General features: G+C 53.2%; 1 protein-coding gene across 1 annotated transcript in view; it reads right to left on the reverse strand.

Moving 5' to 3' along the window:
- Nucleotides 1-3,229: 3,229 nt before the first annotated feature.
- Col4a2 (collagen type IV alpha 2 chain) overlaps nt 3,230-17,369 on the reverse strand; it is a 135,853-nt gene continuing 121,713 nt past the window's right edge. Inside the window, exons 33-48 of the mRNA NM_001427256.1 lie at nt 14,970-15,092; nt 14,505-14,686; nt 14,215-14,278; nt 14,001-14,075; nt 13,561-13,668; nt 13,177-13,284; nt 12,073-12,144; nt 11,223-11,348; nt 10,549-10,665; nt 9,412-9,573; nt 9,229-9,327; nt 8,762-8,908; nt 8,507-8,623; nt 7,346-7,537; nt 6,242-6,528; nt 3,230-4,463 (exon numbers count right to left, since the gene is read on the reverse strand). Of these exons, the coding sequence (NP_001414185.1) occupies nt 4,206-4,463; nt 6,242-6,528; nt 7,346-7,537; nt 8,507-8,623; nt 8,762-8,908; nt 9,229-9,327; nt 9,412-9,573; nt 10,549-10,665; nt 11,223-11,348; nt 12,073-12,144; nt 13,177-13,284; nt 13,561-13,668; nt 14,001-14,075; nt 14,215-14,278; nt 14,505-14,686; nt 14,970-15,092 (2,237 nt within the window). The 3' untranslated portion in view covers nt 3,230-4,205. The remainder of the gene's footprint in view (nt 4,464-6,241; nt 6,529-7,345; nt 7,538-8,506; nt 8,624-8,761; nt 8,909-9,228; nt 9,328-9,411; nt 9,574-10,548; nt 10,666-11,222; nt 11,349-12,072; nt 12,145-13,176; nt 13,285-13,560; nt 13,669-14,000; nt 14,076-14,214; nt 14,279-14,504; nt 14,687-14,969; nt 15,093-17,369) is intronic.

Here is a 17,369-nt window from a genome sequence, read left to right on the forward strand (position 1 = left end):
TTCAAGACAGAAAGCCACTTCTACTTCAGTGTGCACCTGTGTTTGGGATTCTAGAAGTGAAAGTAGCTGTGGGCTCTTTCACTGCACTCCCGTCTATCTCTTGAACGTCACTGGCCCTTTGTGGCCTGAGTGGGGGACAGTCAATTCCTTAAATGCCTGCTTAGCCATCTGTATACCATCAAGTGACATGGCGTCCTGAGCCGAACCCTGGCACCCTGTCCTGAGCACTTCTTCTTGGGGACCTTGCACATTATTAGCCTTGGTCTCTTCATAGGGAACCAGGTCCTTGGGACTGATTTAAGGGGCTGCAGGGCTTGAGTTTCTCTAGGAAGCCACCAGTTCTGTGAGTCCTCAGTGAGTGGGTGACTTGCCTTTGTGGGTCTCTCTGCAGAATGTGGGAAATGATCTGGGAACATGCCCCCAAACTCCCTACTTTCCTTTGTCCCAATGTGGTAGCCCCAGGCTCCAGAGCTGCAGTCAGAGACCTCAGAAGCCTGTGGTTGGAATTTTCACTCAGGCTCCATGGTGTCCTCAAGCAGAGGGACAGCTCCGGACATTTACCACTGCTTTTGAGGAATCCAACTTGGCCATGGTGACAGGGAGGTCTGAGGTTAGCTGTGTTAAATTCTGCCTGTAGTTCCCATTTCCCCAGGTCCCCCGGCCAGCTCTTTAAAAAGCACAACAGTCATGCCCACCCCTCTCTCCCTAGTACAGGAAGAGCTGTGGACTGACAGGAAACAGCCTCAGACGAGGACCTTGTCCCCACTTTGCCCATCACATGGTCTTACCTAGGTGCTTTTGAGGAAGCTCTAGAGACAGGGGAGAGAGAGGGTTTCTTCCACACAGTGGAGGGAAAATAGCACTGAATATACCTTTAGTTCCTTAGTGCTGGGGTTCTCCAACTGGACGGATGACCATAAGTCTTTGAGAAGACAGGCCTTGGAGACCCAGGGGCCCAGAGACCTTAGCTGGGTGTGTGGTCCCCTCTCCAGGCATTTGTGCCTCTTGAGGGTACATTGGTTCCAGCCAGAGGTGGGGTGGTCTGGATGGCACTTCCTCTCCGTGCTTCCTGCCCTTGGCTGCAAGCCTCTGTAGCACACACCCTTCCCTTCCTATACTGGTTCCTTTAGACCTCGCAATGAGCTCCAGGCAGAGTACAGGGCACACCAGCACACAAAAGCCCCTTGGTGCTTGTCTTAGGAGTTTGTGGGCCCAGTCTCCCCCTCAGGTTATTGATAGCTCTGTGTGGCTCACTGCACATGGAACCCACTGGCCTGTTCCTCAGAGGCAGCCCTGGCTGGAAGCTTGTTCGTTCCAGGGTAAGGACTGGAAGCTCACAGATTGCAAGGGGCCTCTGAGGCTAGCATGTGTTGATAGCTAGAGTGAGCCTGGTGTGGTCCCAGGGCCAAGCCCTCTGCTGCTGCACTGCTGTACTAGGCTTCTCTTGCCTGAAGGGGAGGTTGTGCAGGGTGTGTGTGTGTGTGTGTGTGTGTGTGTGTGTGTGTGTGTGTGTGTGTTGGTGCAATCGATTCTGCAGGTCATAGGCTGCGCTCTAGTGGCCGGAGCGGTTTCTGTCACATGAATGCCAAATGGTTCTCCGGCTCCTAAGGGTCTCTCCCCTGGCTTTGGACAGTTCTTGTTGGTCTCCTTTCCCATGTCACTGCTCACTCAGTTTCTCCCTGTGGGAGTCACAAAGGTCTGGAAATCTCTGTGAATAATTGAGCTTGCTGACCTATTAACCCTGGTAGAGCTCCTCTTGGAAGCAGTGAGGTAGGAAAGCTCTAGGGATGTCCAGCCCCTCCCCCGCCCGAGTTTTAAATAAGGAGGCAAAAGGACAACCACAGCCCACCACAGAGAGAGGCTGGGTCTGTCCCTTGGAGCAGCATACGGCTCTGTGAGAATCACTGCACTGTCGGGGCTGGCTGATACCACCGTGGCATTAATCTAGCAGGCTGTCCCCACCCACTTGAGCCACAAAAGGGACAGAATGTTTCCTGTCACTCCTGCATTCAGCAGAAGTTCATCTGCAGGTGGTGTTGGAGCAGGGGACTAGTGGGGTGCTCCCTCCATGACCCTGTGTGGCTTCACATTGCATCCTCCCGGGGACCCTGTGTTAGTTTTCTATTGCTGTGATAAGACACCATCGCCAAGGTAACTTCTAAAAGAAAGCAGTCAGTTTGGCTTTTACAGTTTCAGAGGGCCGGAGTCCATGATGGTGGGGGGAGGGAATGGCTGAGGGCTCACATCTTGACCCACAACAGAGAGAAAGCACTGAGAATTCCACAAGTCTTTGGGAACCCCGAAGCCCGGCCCAGTGGCACACCTCCTCCAACAAGGCTGAGTCCTACATAGGTTCCGGGGCTCTCACAGGTTGAGCTATGTCCTGGAAAAGTGCCTTTCAAATGCTGGGAGTGAAGATGGAAACCATCTTGGGGCAAACAAATGTACCTTGGAAATGTACTTAGAAGTGCCCCCTCCTCATTCTGGCATGTGAGTGATTCCCAAAAAATGTCTCAGAATACAGTCAGGGACCAAAGCTGACAAAACACAGAAGAGCAGCTTGCACCCACCAAGCCACATACATAACAAGATAGTTGGATCTCTGGGGCTTGCCAGCCAGCCAGTCGACTTTGCAAAATTTCAGCCCTGTGAGAGAGATCCTGTGTAAAAGAGAGTGGTGGGTGGAACCCGAGGAATGATACACAAATACACCACACACATACACACACGCACACACACACCACACACATACACACACACACATATACATACACACCACACACTCCCCACATTCCTCCCACCACACACCCCTCACCACACGTACACACACCACACACATACACCACAAACACACACAACCCCTCCACCACACACACAGACATCACATACAGATACACACACCACCACATACATACTCCAAACACCCTCCACACACCATACACTCCCCAAACACACCCACAAACACCTCCCCACACTCACAAACACATCTCCACCCCTCACCCCACCACACACACATACCACACACACCACATACACCACACACACAAACCCCGCACCACACACCCCACATATACACATATACTCCACATACACAACCCCCCACAAACATACCTCCCACACCCCCACACCCCAACAACATACACACCACACACACACACACACACACACACACACACACACACACACACACACGATGATTCGGGGGTGGGGGGCAGATAAGAGAGTCAAATACTTAGAATATCTTTTATTTGTGGTGTTACATAGGAAAGTCACAGAACAGCTGGCTGCAGGGAACAAGGTTGTGTGTGTGTGTGTGGGGGGGGTTTGGGGTGACACGGGTTGTAGGACACCACTGTGAATGACTTGCTTAGAGTATCTTCCAACCGATGCTGGTGAGGACTAGAGAGATGTCTCCTTCCCTGGGGTTTGGCTAGAGACAGAGCCATGTGCCAGCTACTGTTAGGGGCTTAGAAAGGCAGGGGCCAACATATGGGGACTTATGAGGTGGCGGCTATGGATTTGGAAGTGCCACTTTCCCCTCTGCCAAGAAACCAGGACGAGATAGAGCACACTGCATGCATCCTTGGGTGGGAGCAGGTGTCAGTGAGCCCCAGCTATCACTGGCCACAGTCTCTGCTGTCCCTTAGACTCGGCCCCATTCTAGGACAAGACTGAAGGAAGCTGAGCCCCCTGCTGCCAGTGGAAGCAGGGCACACAGACAGCTATTGTTGGGTACACCTGGTGGCATGATGTTTATGTCCTACAGGGTGAGGGGTCCATGGGCTGCTCCGAGGTGTTGGCTTTAGGAGGTGGGTGTTAGCAGGGCTGTGGCCCATGGCTGCTAGAGCCCAGAGGAAGTAGTGCCCATTTGCTGACAGATGGTTGGTATGAGTGCTAGTGCAGAATTGCTTTGGTAGTTTTGTTTTTAAAGAAAAATACTAAGATCAACTTTGGGGTCGGCATCTGAGGTAATAAGTTAAGAGTAAGCACCAAGCTGGGTGTGGTGGCCCATGCCCGTAATCCCAGCATCTGGGAAGCTGAGGCAGGAGGTTTGCCACAAATTGGAGGCCAGCCTGGGTTACTTAATTCCAGGCTAGACGGGGATGAAAAGTGAGACAATGTCTCAAACAAAATTGAAACAAATACAAAAGGATAAGCACCAAAGTGGCCTCCCCACACAGCTGCTGGCCGGCAGGGTGGACGGCTCACAGATTCTTCATGCACACTTGGCAGCGGCTGATGTGGGTGCGGATGAGGCCGGCCTTGAGCGTGTCAGCGGATGGTGTGCTCTGGAAGTTCTGCTCAGGAATTGTGGTCAGCCAGAAGCTGTACTTGTTAGCGAAGTAATGGCAGGTCCCACGGCCCCCGTTACACTCGATAAATGGTGTTGCACGGAAGTCCTCCAGACAGCTGCCTGGCGACACCAGTGACTGGCCACCGCCTTCGTCCCCAGCTGCAGTGTGCTGCAGAGAGAGAGAGCAGGAGATGGAGTGTGTTAGGGGCCACACGCCTGAGGCACCTCTGATGACTGTGTTAATTACATACTTTTAAGGCAGAAACGCACTATGACGCCTTAGTTGGTGTTGATGTCCTGGACTCAAATGATTGCTCCTCTCCTAGGGTCCTGAGCAGCTCAGATCAAATGCACGTGTCACCATTCCTACTTTTTATAGTCTTTCCTGTTACCCAGGCTGGCCTCCAACTCTCTAGGAGCTTAGGATGACCCTGAACTCTTGCCCCTGCTGCCTTCCACCTCCACTTCCTGAGGGCTTACAGATGTGGGCTCCCGTGCCCAGCTTGTCTGGTGCTGCAGATAAAGTTCAGGGCATCTCGTATGCCGGACCAAGCCACATCCTCCATCCCTGCTTGGTCCCTGTTTGTTTGCTAAGTCAATAACAGGACTGTCTGTCACATAGACCCTGGGGAGTGTGCTGTGCCTTCAGGGTGACTGAAGGGACTGGTCCTGATGTTGGGGGAGGGTGTTGGAGGTGCAGCATGGTATAAACCATAGCACCCATGACTGGTTGTTCAATGAAAGCTGCAACCAGGAAGTGGGTTCGGTCTGCAGATGTGGTTGACTATATTTTTGTTAAACAAAATGTAAATGGTGATCAACTATCCATGCAAGATGCCTAGTAGAGGAAACGACCCTTGAAATAGGCTGGTCTCGCAGTTTTTGTTGTTCTCTCTCTCTCTCTCTCTCTCTCTCTCTCTCTCTTCCTTTCCCTTCCCCCCCCCTCTCTCTCTCTCTCTCTCTCTTTTGACAAGGTTTCTCTGTGTAGCCCTGGTTGTCCTGGAATTCACTCTGTATACCAGGCTGACCACAAACTCAGAGATCTGCCCACTTCTGCCTCCTGAGTGCCGGGGTTAAAGGCACCAGAGGTAGCTCGTGTTTGTAAGCTGAGGCAGGAGGATTGCCAAGAATTCAAGGATAAATTGGGCTACAGAATGAGACTCTTCCAGAAAAGCCAAAAGTAAAACAAAACAAAGACGATTCTCATCCGGAGTGAGTACCACAGGAGCTGGGACTCTGAGTGCAATGGAGTCTGGACTCCAGGGTTCTGAGACCAACCTGTCAGCGTATGCTGTGTAGGAAGGAGCATTCTGTATTCCAGAAGGAGTCTGTATGAGAGTTTCAGCACTTGGGATAGAATGCTTCCACTCACTTAGGCTGCAGCAAAGCATAAAGTGTAGACCTAGGTGCTAAGGCAGGCGTGTTGCAATTCCCATGTAAATGTGGGGTGGCGGACTGATCCTCATACTGGGGGAAGCTACCCCGTCACGCAGCACATGGCTAAGCCCAGATCAAACTGAATCACATCCCTTCGCTCCTGCTCCAGGAGCGCTTGTATGACTCAGGACTTGAGCAATGGCCACGCGTGATCAGTGTGTGTGTATGTGTTTGTCTGGAGGTCACGGGCTGAAACTGGGTGCTTTTCAATGGGGTTTCCACCTTATGTTTTGAGAAGGGGGTTGCCTCTTGAGTCTGGTGCTTTTTGGATAGTCTGGCTGGCAAGGGAACGACTGGGGTCTCACTGTCTGTCTCCCAGCACAGGCGTCCTCTGCCTCGCTGGTGTTTACATGGTTTCCGGGGATCCAAATTTTACCCACGGAGCTCAAGTCTGCAGCCCTGGTTTATTTAATGTCTCCTTTCTTTGCCTCAGCTAGGAGGTGGATGGGGGAGCATTCTGCCGGGTCCCATGCTCAGAGCGGGGGTGGGGGGGGAGGGACACATACGTACCATGAGGAATGAATATCCGATCCACAAACTCCGCCACCCAGCGGGGCAGTGGGGTATAGAGACATCTTGGCTGTGGACAGCAATGGCCACGGCCGGAGCCTCACACACCGAACAGCGGCTGATGTAGGGTTTGATTTCCTCCTCAGCTACGGGCATCATGGGCAGTGGGGCCGTGGTGGAGAGCCAGTAGGACTTGTCGTTGCGGCTGGCGTAGTAGCAGACGTCACCCGGATTGCAGTACAGGAAGGGCATGGTGCTGAAGCGTGCCAGGCAGGAGCCCGCCAGCCCTGTGTGAAGAACACACAAGAATAGAGCCCCGCTTCCACCTCAGCCGAGCGACCATGAGGCACAGAACTGGTCAGGGGCAAGGTGTTCCTTCTCATACTGAGGAGTTTTCAGACAGGGTCCACCCTCAGCAAACCAGCAGGGGCCGAGGCCAGACCTCATCCCCGGATCCTACAGCTATTTTGGGTCCTATCCTTGTTTGTCCTTTCTCCACTGCGTTGTAAGACTTACGGTGGGAAACAGGCCACAGACAGGAATGCCCGCACTTCCAGGAGCTGACGGCCCTGCTCTCACCAACACTGACATAAATACTCCAGCCTCCCATGGGCACTTTGGCTCTCTGAGGGATGGTAGGCAGAGACACCTGCCCACTTCTACCATGTGTGTTTTGTAGTTTTTTTAAACTCTTTGACGTCATGTTCATGTCCTTTAAAGATGCACACATGCACAAGCACGCACTCGTGTATACACGCGCACACACGCCTGTTTGTTTGTTTGCTTGCTTTGTGTCTGTGTGAAGAATGTATTTAAGTCCATGACCCTAGGTTTGGGTCAAAAAGCAAGAGAATCGTGAATGCAACTGGAGCCTCCAATGGGGAGGGTGGTGCACAGCTAGACTAACTCATGAGACATGGGTGCTATGGCCCTATGTGGGGAGCCTGAGGCTGAGGGTGTAGTAAGTCTCCATGGCCATCTGTCTCAGTCTCTCCGAGGCCTGGAGAAGGTGGCCTGAGAGAGGCTTGTCACTGGGGCTCGGGCTCCCGTAGTCACCATGAGCGAGCCTGGGAACTGAGTTGAGCCTTGACAGCAGTTACCTACCCAGGTCCTGATTATGTGCTTTCTCCTGGCCCTCGAAATACAGCAGGCTGTACCCACTCCAGAGCTTGTTCATGCCCACGGGGCACATGGGTTCCTGGTCCGTCTGGCTGTGCTTCACCAGGAGGTAGCCAATGCTTACGCTGCGGCCTGGCATCCCTGGCAGGCCTGGGCTCCCTGGACGGCCTGGCTCCCCTAGGGCACAAGAGAAAGTGGGCATTGTTCAGCCGCCGTGAACCCCCAGGGTACCAGGGCAGAGGACAGTATCCGGGTTCATTTAGGATTCCCTCTCTTCTTTCTCCCCGAGGCTTCGGCCTCAGCTAGACACAAATCAGTGCAGGAAGGCAACAGAACAACAGTGACAGCAGCAAACATGTGCAGGAAGGACCGGGAAGCACAGTGGTCACCGGGATACTCTCCAGGGAGAGCCAGGGGCATAGCGGAACTGGGGCCCCTTGGGGGTAAGAGGTGTTAGGGAATGGTCAGTGCTTATGCCACCGCCCCTGCACTGAGGCCTCTTCCCCCAGGATGGCTATTCTCAAAGCAGCAGCTCAGAGCGAGCGAGATTGTCCAGGGTTAGAATACTCCACAGCGAGAGTGAAACCCACCTGCTGTAACTGTCACTAAGGGCCCCGTTCTACCCAAGAAGCCACGAGAGCGTCTAGTCTGGCCACCAGCAGCTACCCGGCCCCTTTGCCTACCATTTTCCCGGAGACACACGCCCTCTATGTCTGCTTTCTGTTAGGACTCCCTTCCCCTTCACAGTCCCCTGCACAGGACTAACTCAGATTTGTCCCTGCTGGGGGATGTGTGTCTCCGTGGCTGCCCACAGTTGCCACCACAGAGTGGCTCACTGTCCTTTGACTCATACTGGTGACATCTCTGTTTTGTCTTAGTACGGGTTGATTAAAACAACTCTTTTTGGGGATGTGTGCATGTGTACATTGCTGCTGCTCCTGGCCCATTTCCTCTTGCACACGTATCAATAGTTTGAAGAAATAACACAGGTCTTCACAGCTCCCAGGCCATGCCCGGGTTGAACCTGCATCTGGGCTTGGGGGCTTTTTGTGTCCCAACTCTGCCAGCTCTGTTCCTCCTCTGCAGACCACGCAGGGTGTCCCCATCCTCAGCAGAACTTCTGTCCCATCAGCATCTGTCACATACCTTCCTGGCCAATCGGACCCTGGTGTCCCATGGGCCCTTGGTCTCCCCGGAACCCTGGAACAGCAGACACACCACCTCTGCCCTGGGGACCGGCCTTGCCGGGGGCCCCTCGGAAACCTGTAAGATGTCAGATAATCGGGTGTTACTTTTCTTAGCAGTGTGGTGTCCTGCTGAAGAGGACAGAGGTGGGTGCAGAGAAGAAGGGACTGGAGGCCTTTTCCCAGGAGAGGACAGGGTCCAAAGCCAGAGCCCTACCTGGATCTCCAGGAGGGCCCTGAGGCCCCATCTCTCCCAGTGCACCGGGAAGGCCTCTCCTGCCCTGGGGACCCATGGTCCCAGGCTGGACAGCAATCTTCTGGGGGATGCCCGGGATGCCTGGGGATCCCATAGAGCCAGGAGCACCTGCAAGGCAATGAGAAGCCGTGAGCTCGGGAACAGAGAACTACCTCACTTCTTTTTTTTTTTTTTTCCGGAGCTGGGGACCGAACCCAGGGCCTTGCGCTTCCTAGGCAAGCGCTCTACCACTGAGCTAAATCCCCAGCCCAACTACCTCACTTCTACCTTGACCTCACTACTGTTTCTCACATGGAAGTCATCCTGAAGGCACACAGAGACACACCTGAAGGTCCCCTCCCCCACAGACCTCTCAACACTCAACTTCCACGGCGGCTCTAAGAGCACTGGCAGCCCACCCAGCTGTCCTCGACACAGGCACCACTCACCTGGGAATCCTTGGTCACCTTTGGGTCCTTTGGGGCCTCTGTCACCCACGGCCCCAGAGGGCCCAGTGTTGCCCATGAATCCTTGCTCACCCTTGGGCCCTGCAATGAAGACAGGAGAGTTAGGACCAGTGCACCGTATAGGTTCTCCAGCCCCCTGCCCACAGTACCGGCCCCTCACCGTACCTTTCTCCCCTGGAAGACCGTGAACACCAGGCTGGCCCTGGGGCCCTGGGTCACCAACCCATCCTTTCTCTCCGGGGAAACCTGCAGCTCCCGAGCTCCCCTCATCTCCTTTGATTCCAGGAAGTGCATTTGGCCCCGGTGGTCCTGGAGGGCCTTGGTAGCCTGGGGAAATAAGTCCCAGTGTGGGAGGATTACTGTCCTCAATGGACTCTGTCCCTAAACCTCCTCCCTCCACACCCTCCTGGACCAGGAAAGCATTCTCTGTGGGGTTTAATGCTCCAGGGACCTTCTGTATGCCGAACCACATGATGTTTATCCTTTGTGACTGGGACACTTCGAGGAATATTATGGCCTCCTCCCTGTCATAGTGAGCATGTCAGAAACTCTATTCTTTTAAAGGCTGGCTGTTGTGCCACAATGTTGTGTGTGAACTGACCTTCGCTTGTTATCTTTTACCAATGGCTCCGCAGTCCTCAGTATGCATTTCAGTCATCCAGATGTTCTTGCTTCCCCAGAGTGCTGGGATGAGCTACCACATCCAGCTCTGTCACTTTCTGTATCTCTCTGTCTGTCTGCCTCTGTGTCTGTTTGTCTCTGTCTCTGTCTGTGTCTGTCTGTCTCTACCTCTGTCTCTACCTCTGTCTCTACCTCTGTCTCTACCTCTGTCTCTGTCTGTCTCTGTCTCTGTCTCTATCTTTGTTTCTCTGTTTCCTCTTTATTTTTTGTATGTGAATACACCATTGTTGTCAGACACACCAGGAAAGGACACCAGATCCCATTATAGATGGTTGTGAGCCACCGTGTGGTTGCTGGGAATTGAACTCAGGAACCTCTGGAAGAGCAGTCAGTGCTCCTAACCACTGAGCCATCTCTCCAGCTTTACTCTGTCTCCTTTTAATACTTAGCTAGGTTGTGGTGGATGTGGTTGGTGCTTAAAAATGCAAACACTAAATGGTGAGAAAGGAGAAAACTTTGGTCATTTCTGAGGCCACCCAGGCAGGTACGTGGCTTATCCTGTTTTTCAATGTCAGGGGGACCATGTGGTGTGGGTGACAACACTGTTCCTTTTCCTGTCTGCACAGTGTGCGAAATTAAACTGCTCCCCGGGGCATGTCAGCCACCCCGCCCCATGCTTACCTTGCAAGCCAAATATTCCTGGTGCCCCCACATCACCAGGTAACCCAGAGATGTTGGATGGTGGAGAAATACCAGGAAAACCCTGAAGTCCTGGGCTTCCGACTGGGCCACGTTCCCCTTGGGAGGAAAGCAGAAGTTAATTTAGTACCACCTGCCCACTTTCAAGGACTCCATTCCTCCCTGCTCTCCTGTGTTGTTCTCTCAAGTGTGAAGTAGAGGAACCGAGGCAGTTGTAGAGGATGAGATTGGTTCCTCGGGACTAGGAACATTTCGGGAGAGGAAGTCATGTGCCCAAGAGACTGAAGATGGGTTCCATTAGCTCCTTGCTGGCTACCATGAGTCCTGAGAACCCATGTGAGGGCGTGGTCCTCAGACACTGCCCTGAGAGAATGGCTGTCAGAGCCCATGAGGGGGATGCTGGAGTCCATGATCACAGCTGACTTCCCATTCAGGGACTCCAATACCAAAGGTAACGAGGGAGAGTAGACGTCTTTCAGTAATTGAGTGGGGCTGCAAAATGAGCCAAGATGGGTGTCAAATATGTTGGACCACAGATTATAATAAGAGAGGCAACTGAAGAGTTCATGCCCATGGATTCTCCTCGAAGGACCTCGGCCATGTGGCTCCATTCACAGGCTGTGGTGTCAGCTCATGGAGACAATATGGCTACTTACCTGGGATTCCCTGCTCCCCTTTCTGCCCTGGAGCTCCTACAGGGCCTGGAAGTGTGTTGGCCTCTCCCCGGTCACCCCTGTCTCCAGTGGGGCCTGGGAACCCTGGGTCACCATGGGCATCGACACCTGCGATAAAATGACAGCAGCAGAGGTTGGTGCCAGCTCCATTCACGTAGGGGAGGAGGCCTGCCCTGTGTGGTATGACAGCTTTCATAGTGCGAAGTAGAGAATTGGAGGTAGTCGTCACAATGTCTCCTAGCCCTGGTCTCAGCATCATGGGATCTGAGACTCCAAAGGGATGCCAAGGAGAACACAGTAGAACCTTCTATGGATAGGGAGCATCAGACCTGCAGAGGGTGTGAGATCATGGTGGTGGCTACACTAGGGGTCACCATCCTGGGTCTCCTGGTTCTGGTGGCTGTTCATGCTTTGTCTTTATTGGGTTTTGGAAATCTGATGTTATTTAAAATATTCCCTGTCCATGTGTCAGGCGCTCAAGACTATATTGTGACCGGCAATATAGTCTCACAGTAATTACCACAGCCACACTGTGACTGTTGTAGCCTCATCATGACTACTGCAGCTTCACTGTGACTGCTGCAGCCTCACCAGGATTGCCCATTAAAACTGGAACCCACATGCTCATGGGGATATGAGTGCAATGTAAACATCTACAAAGTACGGCCAGTTATAGGATGGTGTGCCCCTTTCTTGTTCAAATGTATTTTATCCCGCCCCCACAGTGAACATGCATGATTTTATAAACTGTAAAGATGGGATAGGCCATCTGGCAATCCCAGGCCAGCCCGCTCTTCTCCAATACTGCAATGGGGCTGGGGCACCACTGTACCTGGGGATCCAGGGAAGCCTTTGGTGCCTGGCAGGCCATGTAATCCGCTGATCCCTCGGATTCCCGGGATGCCTATAGGAAATTGGCTTAGTTAGTCACCTTGTGTAGGACAGCAGGGGACTGCGGCTGGGAGTGGTCCCAGGACAAATCTCACATGCCTTTCTTTGCTCCTGTGAGCAGCACTGCCTTCTATCTGACATGCAAACTGTCACACCTGCCCTGTGTACCCTGACACACCTGCCCCTGTGTACCCTGACACACCTGCCCCGTGTACCCTGACACACCTGCCCCTGTGTACCCTGATACAGCTGCCCTGTATACCCTGACACACCTGCCCCTGTGTACCCTGACACACCTGCCCCTGTGTACCCTGACACACCTGCCCCTGTGTACCCTGACACACCTGCCCCTGTGTACCCTGACACACCTGCCCCTGTGTACCCTGACACACCTGCCCCTGTGTACCCTGACACACCTGCCCCTCTATACCCTGACACACCTGCTCTGTGTACCCTGACACACCTGCCCCTGTGTACCCTGATACAGCTGCTCTGTGTACCCTGACACACCTGCCCTGTGTACCCTGACACACCTGCCCCTGTGTACCCTGACACACCTGCCCCTGTGTACCCTGACACACCTGCCCTGTGTACCCTGACACACCTGCCCTGTGTAACCTGACACACCTGCCCTCTGTACCCTGACACACCTGCTCTGTGTACCCTGACACACCTGCCCCTCTATACCCTGACACACCTGCCCTCTATACCCTGACACACCTGCCCTGTGTACCCTGACACACCTGCCCTGTGTACCCTGACACACCTGCCCCTGTGTACCCTGACACACCTGCTCTGTGTACCCTGACATACCTGCCCTGTGTACCCTGACACACCTGCCCCTGGTGTACCCTGACACACCTGCCCCGTGTATCCTGACACACCTGCCCCGTGTACCCTAACACACCTGTCCCATATACCCCTTGGTTCTCTGAGACAGTAGCCTACAGAGAAACTTCTATCCTTGTACCCTGGCAACTTGGCCCTGAGTATTGGGGGGAGGGGGTGTCACTTAGTCTCTCTTCCTGGAAAGAGCATCCCTTACCTGGTCTACCAGGTACCCCTGGCCAGCCGAAATCACCCTTGTCACCAGGTATTCCGATCCGTCCGGGCTCTCCCTGTGGCCCTTGCAGCCCTGTGAGCCCCGGGAAGCCTGCGGAGAAACGCTCAGGTAAGAATCTTGCAGGCAGTGCAGGCCTCTGAGGCACCTCTCGTGAGGCCGGAAGTGGCCATGTGCATTCCGCATTTCTAGGGGTTGTCCCAGCCCATGTGGGAAGCATGTCCCAGCAAGTGGGAAGCATGTCCAGGCCCATCTCCTGGAGGTGAGTGACTGCCTCAGAGGAGGAAATAGCAAAGATGGCTGGCCCCTGGCTCCTGGTCTCAGGAGGCCATACCCCTGGGCCTGTACCAGCTGTAGCTACAATCCTACCTGTCTGTCCTTTAAGTCCAGGAGAGCCTTGAGCCCCAGCCATGCCTGTTATCCCAGGAAATCCAACGTCACCCTCAGCTCCTTTCTCTCCAAAGAGTCCCTTGAGACCTGGAAGCAGAGATTTGCTGTGAGGCATAAGGGTGCTTTCCACGAGTGACACAGGTTGACGTGTGTACCAGATCTGCTGTCCCCCAGACATGGGGGTGGGGTGGGGGTGATTCTGGCTACAGTCACTCCCAGAGGGTGATGGGCAGAGATTTCCTGAGTTTGTCCTCCGATTAAGTCATCGATTCAGCTCATTCACTCACATTGGCTTTGAAGACCTCGGCCATTCACTGTAGCCTCACGTGACGTTAGCAAATGCTAATACACTGGACAAGCAGGGCCCAGAGATACGCTCTGGGCTGTTGGCCACTGAAGACACAAAATTACTCATGTACCTGGGATTCCGGTGACTCCCCGTTCCCCCTTCAGGCCTGGGCTTCCTGGTAAGTCCACAGTGTCTCCGATATCACCTGCAACACGCAGAGAGGATGGACGATGAGAGGCTTTGCGGCTGGGAGGTAATTAACTTTGGAGTTTCTCCTGTGCAATCTGGTTCCAAATGCCCAGTGCACCCCAGGCCTGATGGCGGACTGTCCCAATAACACTCACCAAAGTCCCCGGTGGGGCCAGTCTCTCCAAAAACCCCTGCTACTCCTGGAGTACCCTTCTCGCCCTAAGACAAAACGAAGGAGAAGCAATATTGAGGCTTCATGTACTGAAAATCCAGGACAGGGGCAGTGGTGGCTGCTGAGAACTCAGGCACGGGGGAGAGAGCCCCATCCTTGTGTTTGATCCTGGCTTTTAGAACAGTCTTGCTGATGCCAAATCTGTGGATTGATCCCAGAGCAGAGGCAGCGAGTGGATCTCATAGGAGAAGCTGAGCAGAGACGCCCACTCACCCGGCTTCCTGTGAATCCTGGGAACCCGGTAATTCCAGGGGGGCCAGATACCCCAGGAAATCCTGGTAAACCTGGTGTGCCTGGGACTCCGATGTCTCCCTTGGCTCCTTTGATGAAGCCAGGCCTTCCAGGTAGCCCAGGGATTCCAGAGAGCCCAGGGACCCCAGGCATTCCTTGGATGCCTGTAGAAAGAGCAGTGAGTTAGGCCTGGTGAGGGGTAGGCCCACTCCCTCCATGCTTGCAGTGTCATCCTGTGTCCAGAGCTAGAAACCACAACACAGAAGAGGGGCAAGGCTCTGGAGTCAAGAACAGCCCCAAGTCCGGGGAACTGCACAGACGCTGAGCTTTGGGATGACTTAAAGCACAAAGGAAGCCTGGCAGAGTGCAGGGCAGCCCTGTTATCAAGGCGTGGCGTGGCGGGGCGTGGCGTGGCGTGGCGGGGTCACCGCGTGGCCAGTGTCTCACCTTTTAAGCCCAAGTAGCCTTTCAGACCCATCGGCCCTTCATCTCCCTTTTCTCCCTTGATGTCCTTCATCCCCGGCAGGATTAGAGGAGGTGGTCCTGGGGGGCCCCGATCCCCTCGGTTTCCTGGAAGGGAACAGAATTCTGTCATGTCCAGGGACCCCAGGGATGGTGAGGGAATCAAATGCTAAACGGGTCTTGTCCTCAGAGCCCAGGCTGCTGATCTTGGAATTGGACATCCAGAGGAACCACAGCCCTGGGAGGCTGCAGGAGCCACAGTGAGGGAGAGAAAACCGGAGGGCACAGGGCAGCTGCATTCTTAATTTAATTTCATTGTAACTTTTACCCTTTTGTTCTGTTTTCTTTTGAGCTAAAATTCCACATAGTCTCGGCTGCCCTGGAGCTCACAGTACAGAATCTTTCCAAGTCCTGGGATTACAGGTGTGCGCCACCATGCCTAGTCTTAATTGTAAAAGATCAACTTCTGCTCCATGGCCTGGAATGTCTAAATTGGCGTGAAAATTATTTAAGGAAACAGGTGTGGGTGAAAATCTTGGAAGTCTGTTAATATTGTAGCTTTTAGCGAAGTGCAGTGGGGATTAGGCCTGTGCACTGGCTGGTTTTGTGTGTCAACTTGTCCCAAGTGGAGTTATCTCAGAGAAAGAAGCCGCCCTTTCTCTTTCCCTTTCATGAGGAAATACCTTCATGAGACCCAGCTGTAAGGCATTTTCTCTATTAGTGATCAAGGTGGGAGGACCCCTTGTGGGTGGTGCCCTCCCTGGGCTGGTGATCTTGGGTTCTATAAGAGAGCAAGTTGAGCAAGTCAGGGGGAAGCAAGCCAGTAAGTAACTTCCCTCCATGGCCTCTGCATCAGCTCCTGCTTCCTGACCTGCTTGAGTTCCAGTCCTGACTTCCTTTGGTGATGAACATCGATGTGGAAGTGTAAGCTGAATAAACCCTTTCCTCCCCAGCTTGCTTCTTGGTCATGATGTTTGTGCAGAAATAGAAACCTGACTAAGACAGCCTGTTAGTCCAGCTACTTAGGGACTGAGGTTGGAGGTTTGAACCCAGGAGTTCAAGACCAGGCTTGGATTTTGGGAACTTTTTTTCCCCCTCTGCATGGGACTGAGCCCCGATCTGTATAAACATGGCTGAGCTATAGACCCAGCACTAATCTATGAGCTTATTTTATCTCCATTGTTCTGAGGCAGGGTCTTGCTCTGTAGCCCTGGCTGGTAGGCTGTCCCCCAAATCACAGAGCCTGTCTCTAGACTTCCTTTTCTCTGTTTTTTTTTCTTTTTCTTTTCTATCTGTTCATTTTAGGCATCTTTGGTGAGATGAGATTTATGTACCACACAACTCACTGTTGGATGTTGGTTTGTTTTCCTGAGACAGGCTCTCACCACGTAGCCCTGGCTGTCCTGGAACTCACTATGTATACCAGGCTAGCCTTGACTTCACAGAGACCTGACTGCCTCTGCCTCCCAAGTGCTGGGATTCACGCTATTACCCTGGGCTGCAGCTCGGTGTTTTAAAGAGAGGAGTTTGACAGTTTTCAGTGCATTGAGCTGTGCAGCTATCACCAAATCTAACCTTAGGACACTTTCACCATTGACTAAGCCTGGACTCATTTGCAGCTGTCCTCGGGTCCCCTGCCCCAACCCTTGGGAACTGCTTATCTACTTTTATCTCGAGGGATGCTTATCCTGGCCACTTCACACACAGGGAACTGTGGGAGTTTGATCACCTCTGCACGTCCTATGTCTACACCACATTTTATGTCTCTGAGGGTGGGAGGACGTTTGGGTTGCTGGATATTCTAAATGAGGCTCCCGTGAACACTTGTGTAAAAAAAAGTCTGCCCGGAGATAAGTTTTTAACTATCTTTTCCGAGGAGGATTTCTGGGTACCGCCATGTTTACCTGTCCTTCCTCTTGGAGTGCTGTCCCCTCCTTCTCCAAAGGCATATCCCACCTCCAACCCCGCAGCCTTTCTTTCTCTGTGAGTCTGTGGTTTGTTTGTTGGCTTGTCTTTGGAGGTAGGGTCTCACTAGGTAATTCTGTCTGTCTTGAACTCACTCTCTTGACCAGGCTGTCCTTGAACTCGTGGAGACCCACCTGCTTCTGCTGGGATTAAAGCTGTGTGCCCCCATGCCTCTGTTTCAAAGCACACCCCTCCCCACTCTCACCTCTGCAGCTCATACTTGCTATGTCACAGTTTTGATCAAATGGACTTTCGTGACAATCTTAGTTCTTAACACTGCCATTAACTTTGCTTTGGAGACCTCCCTTTGGATAGGGTGGTGGGATCCACTGTCTGTGTGGGGGAGATGGGAGGAGTCTTGTAGCCGGGACCATCTGATTGGCTGTTTGCACCAGCCTTGGAATGCTGAGGCCAGAGAGA

The sequence above is a fragment of the Rattus norvegicus genome, chromosome 16, assembly GCF_021556685.1.
Source record: "Rattus norvegicus strain SHRSP/BbbUtx chromosome 16, alternate assembly SHRSP_T2T, whole genome shotgun sequence".
In the NCBI taxonomy this organism is placed as follows: domain Eukaryota; kingdom Metazoa; phylum Chordata; class Mammalia; order Rodentia; family Muridae; genus Rattus; species Rattus norvegicus.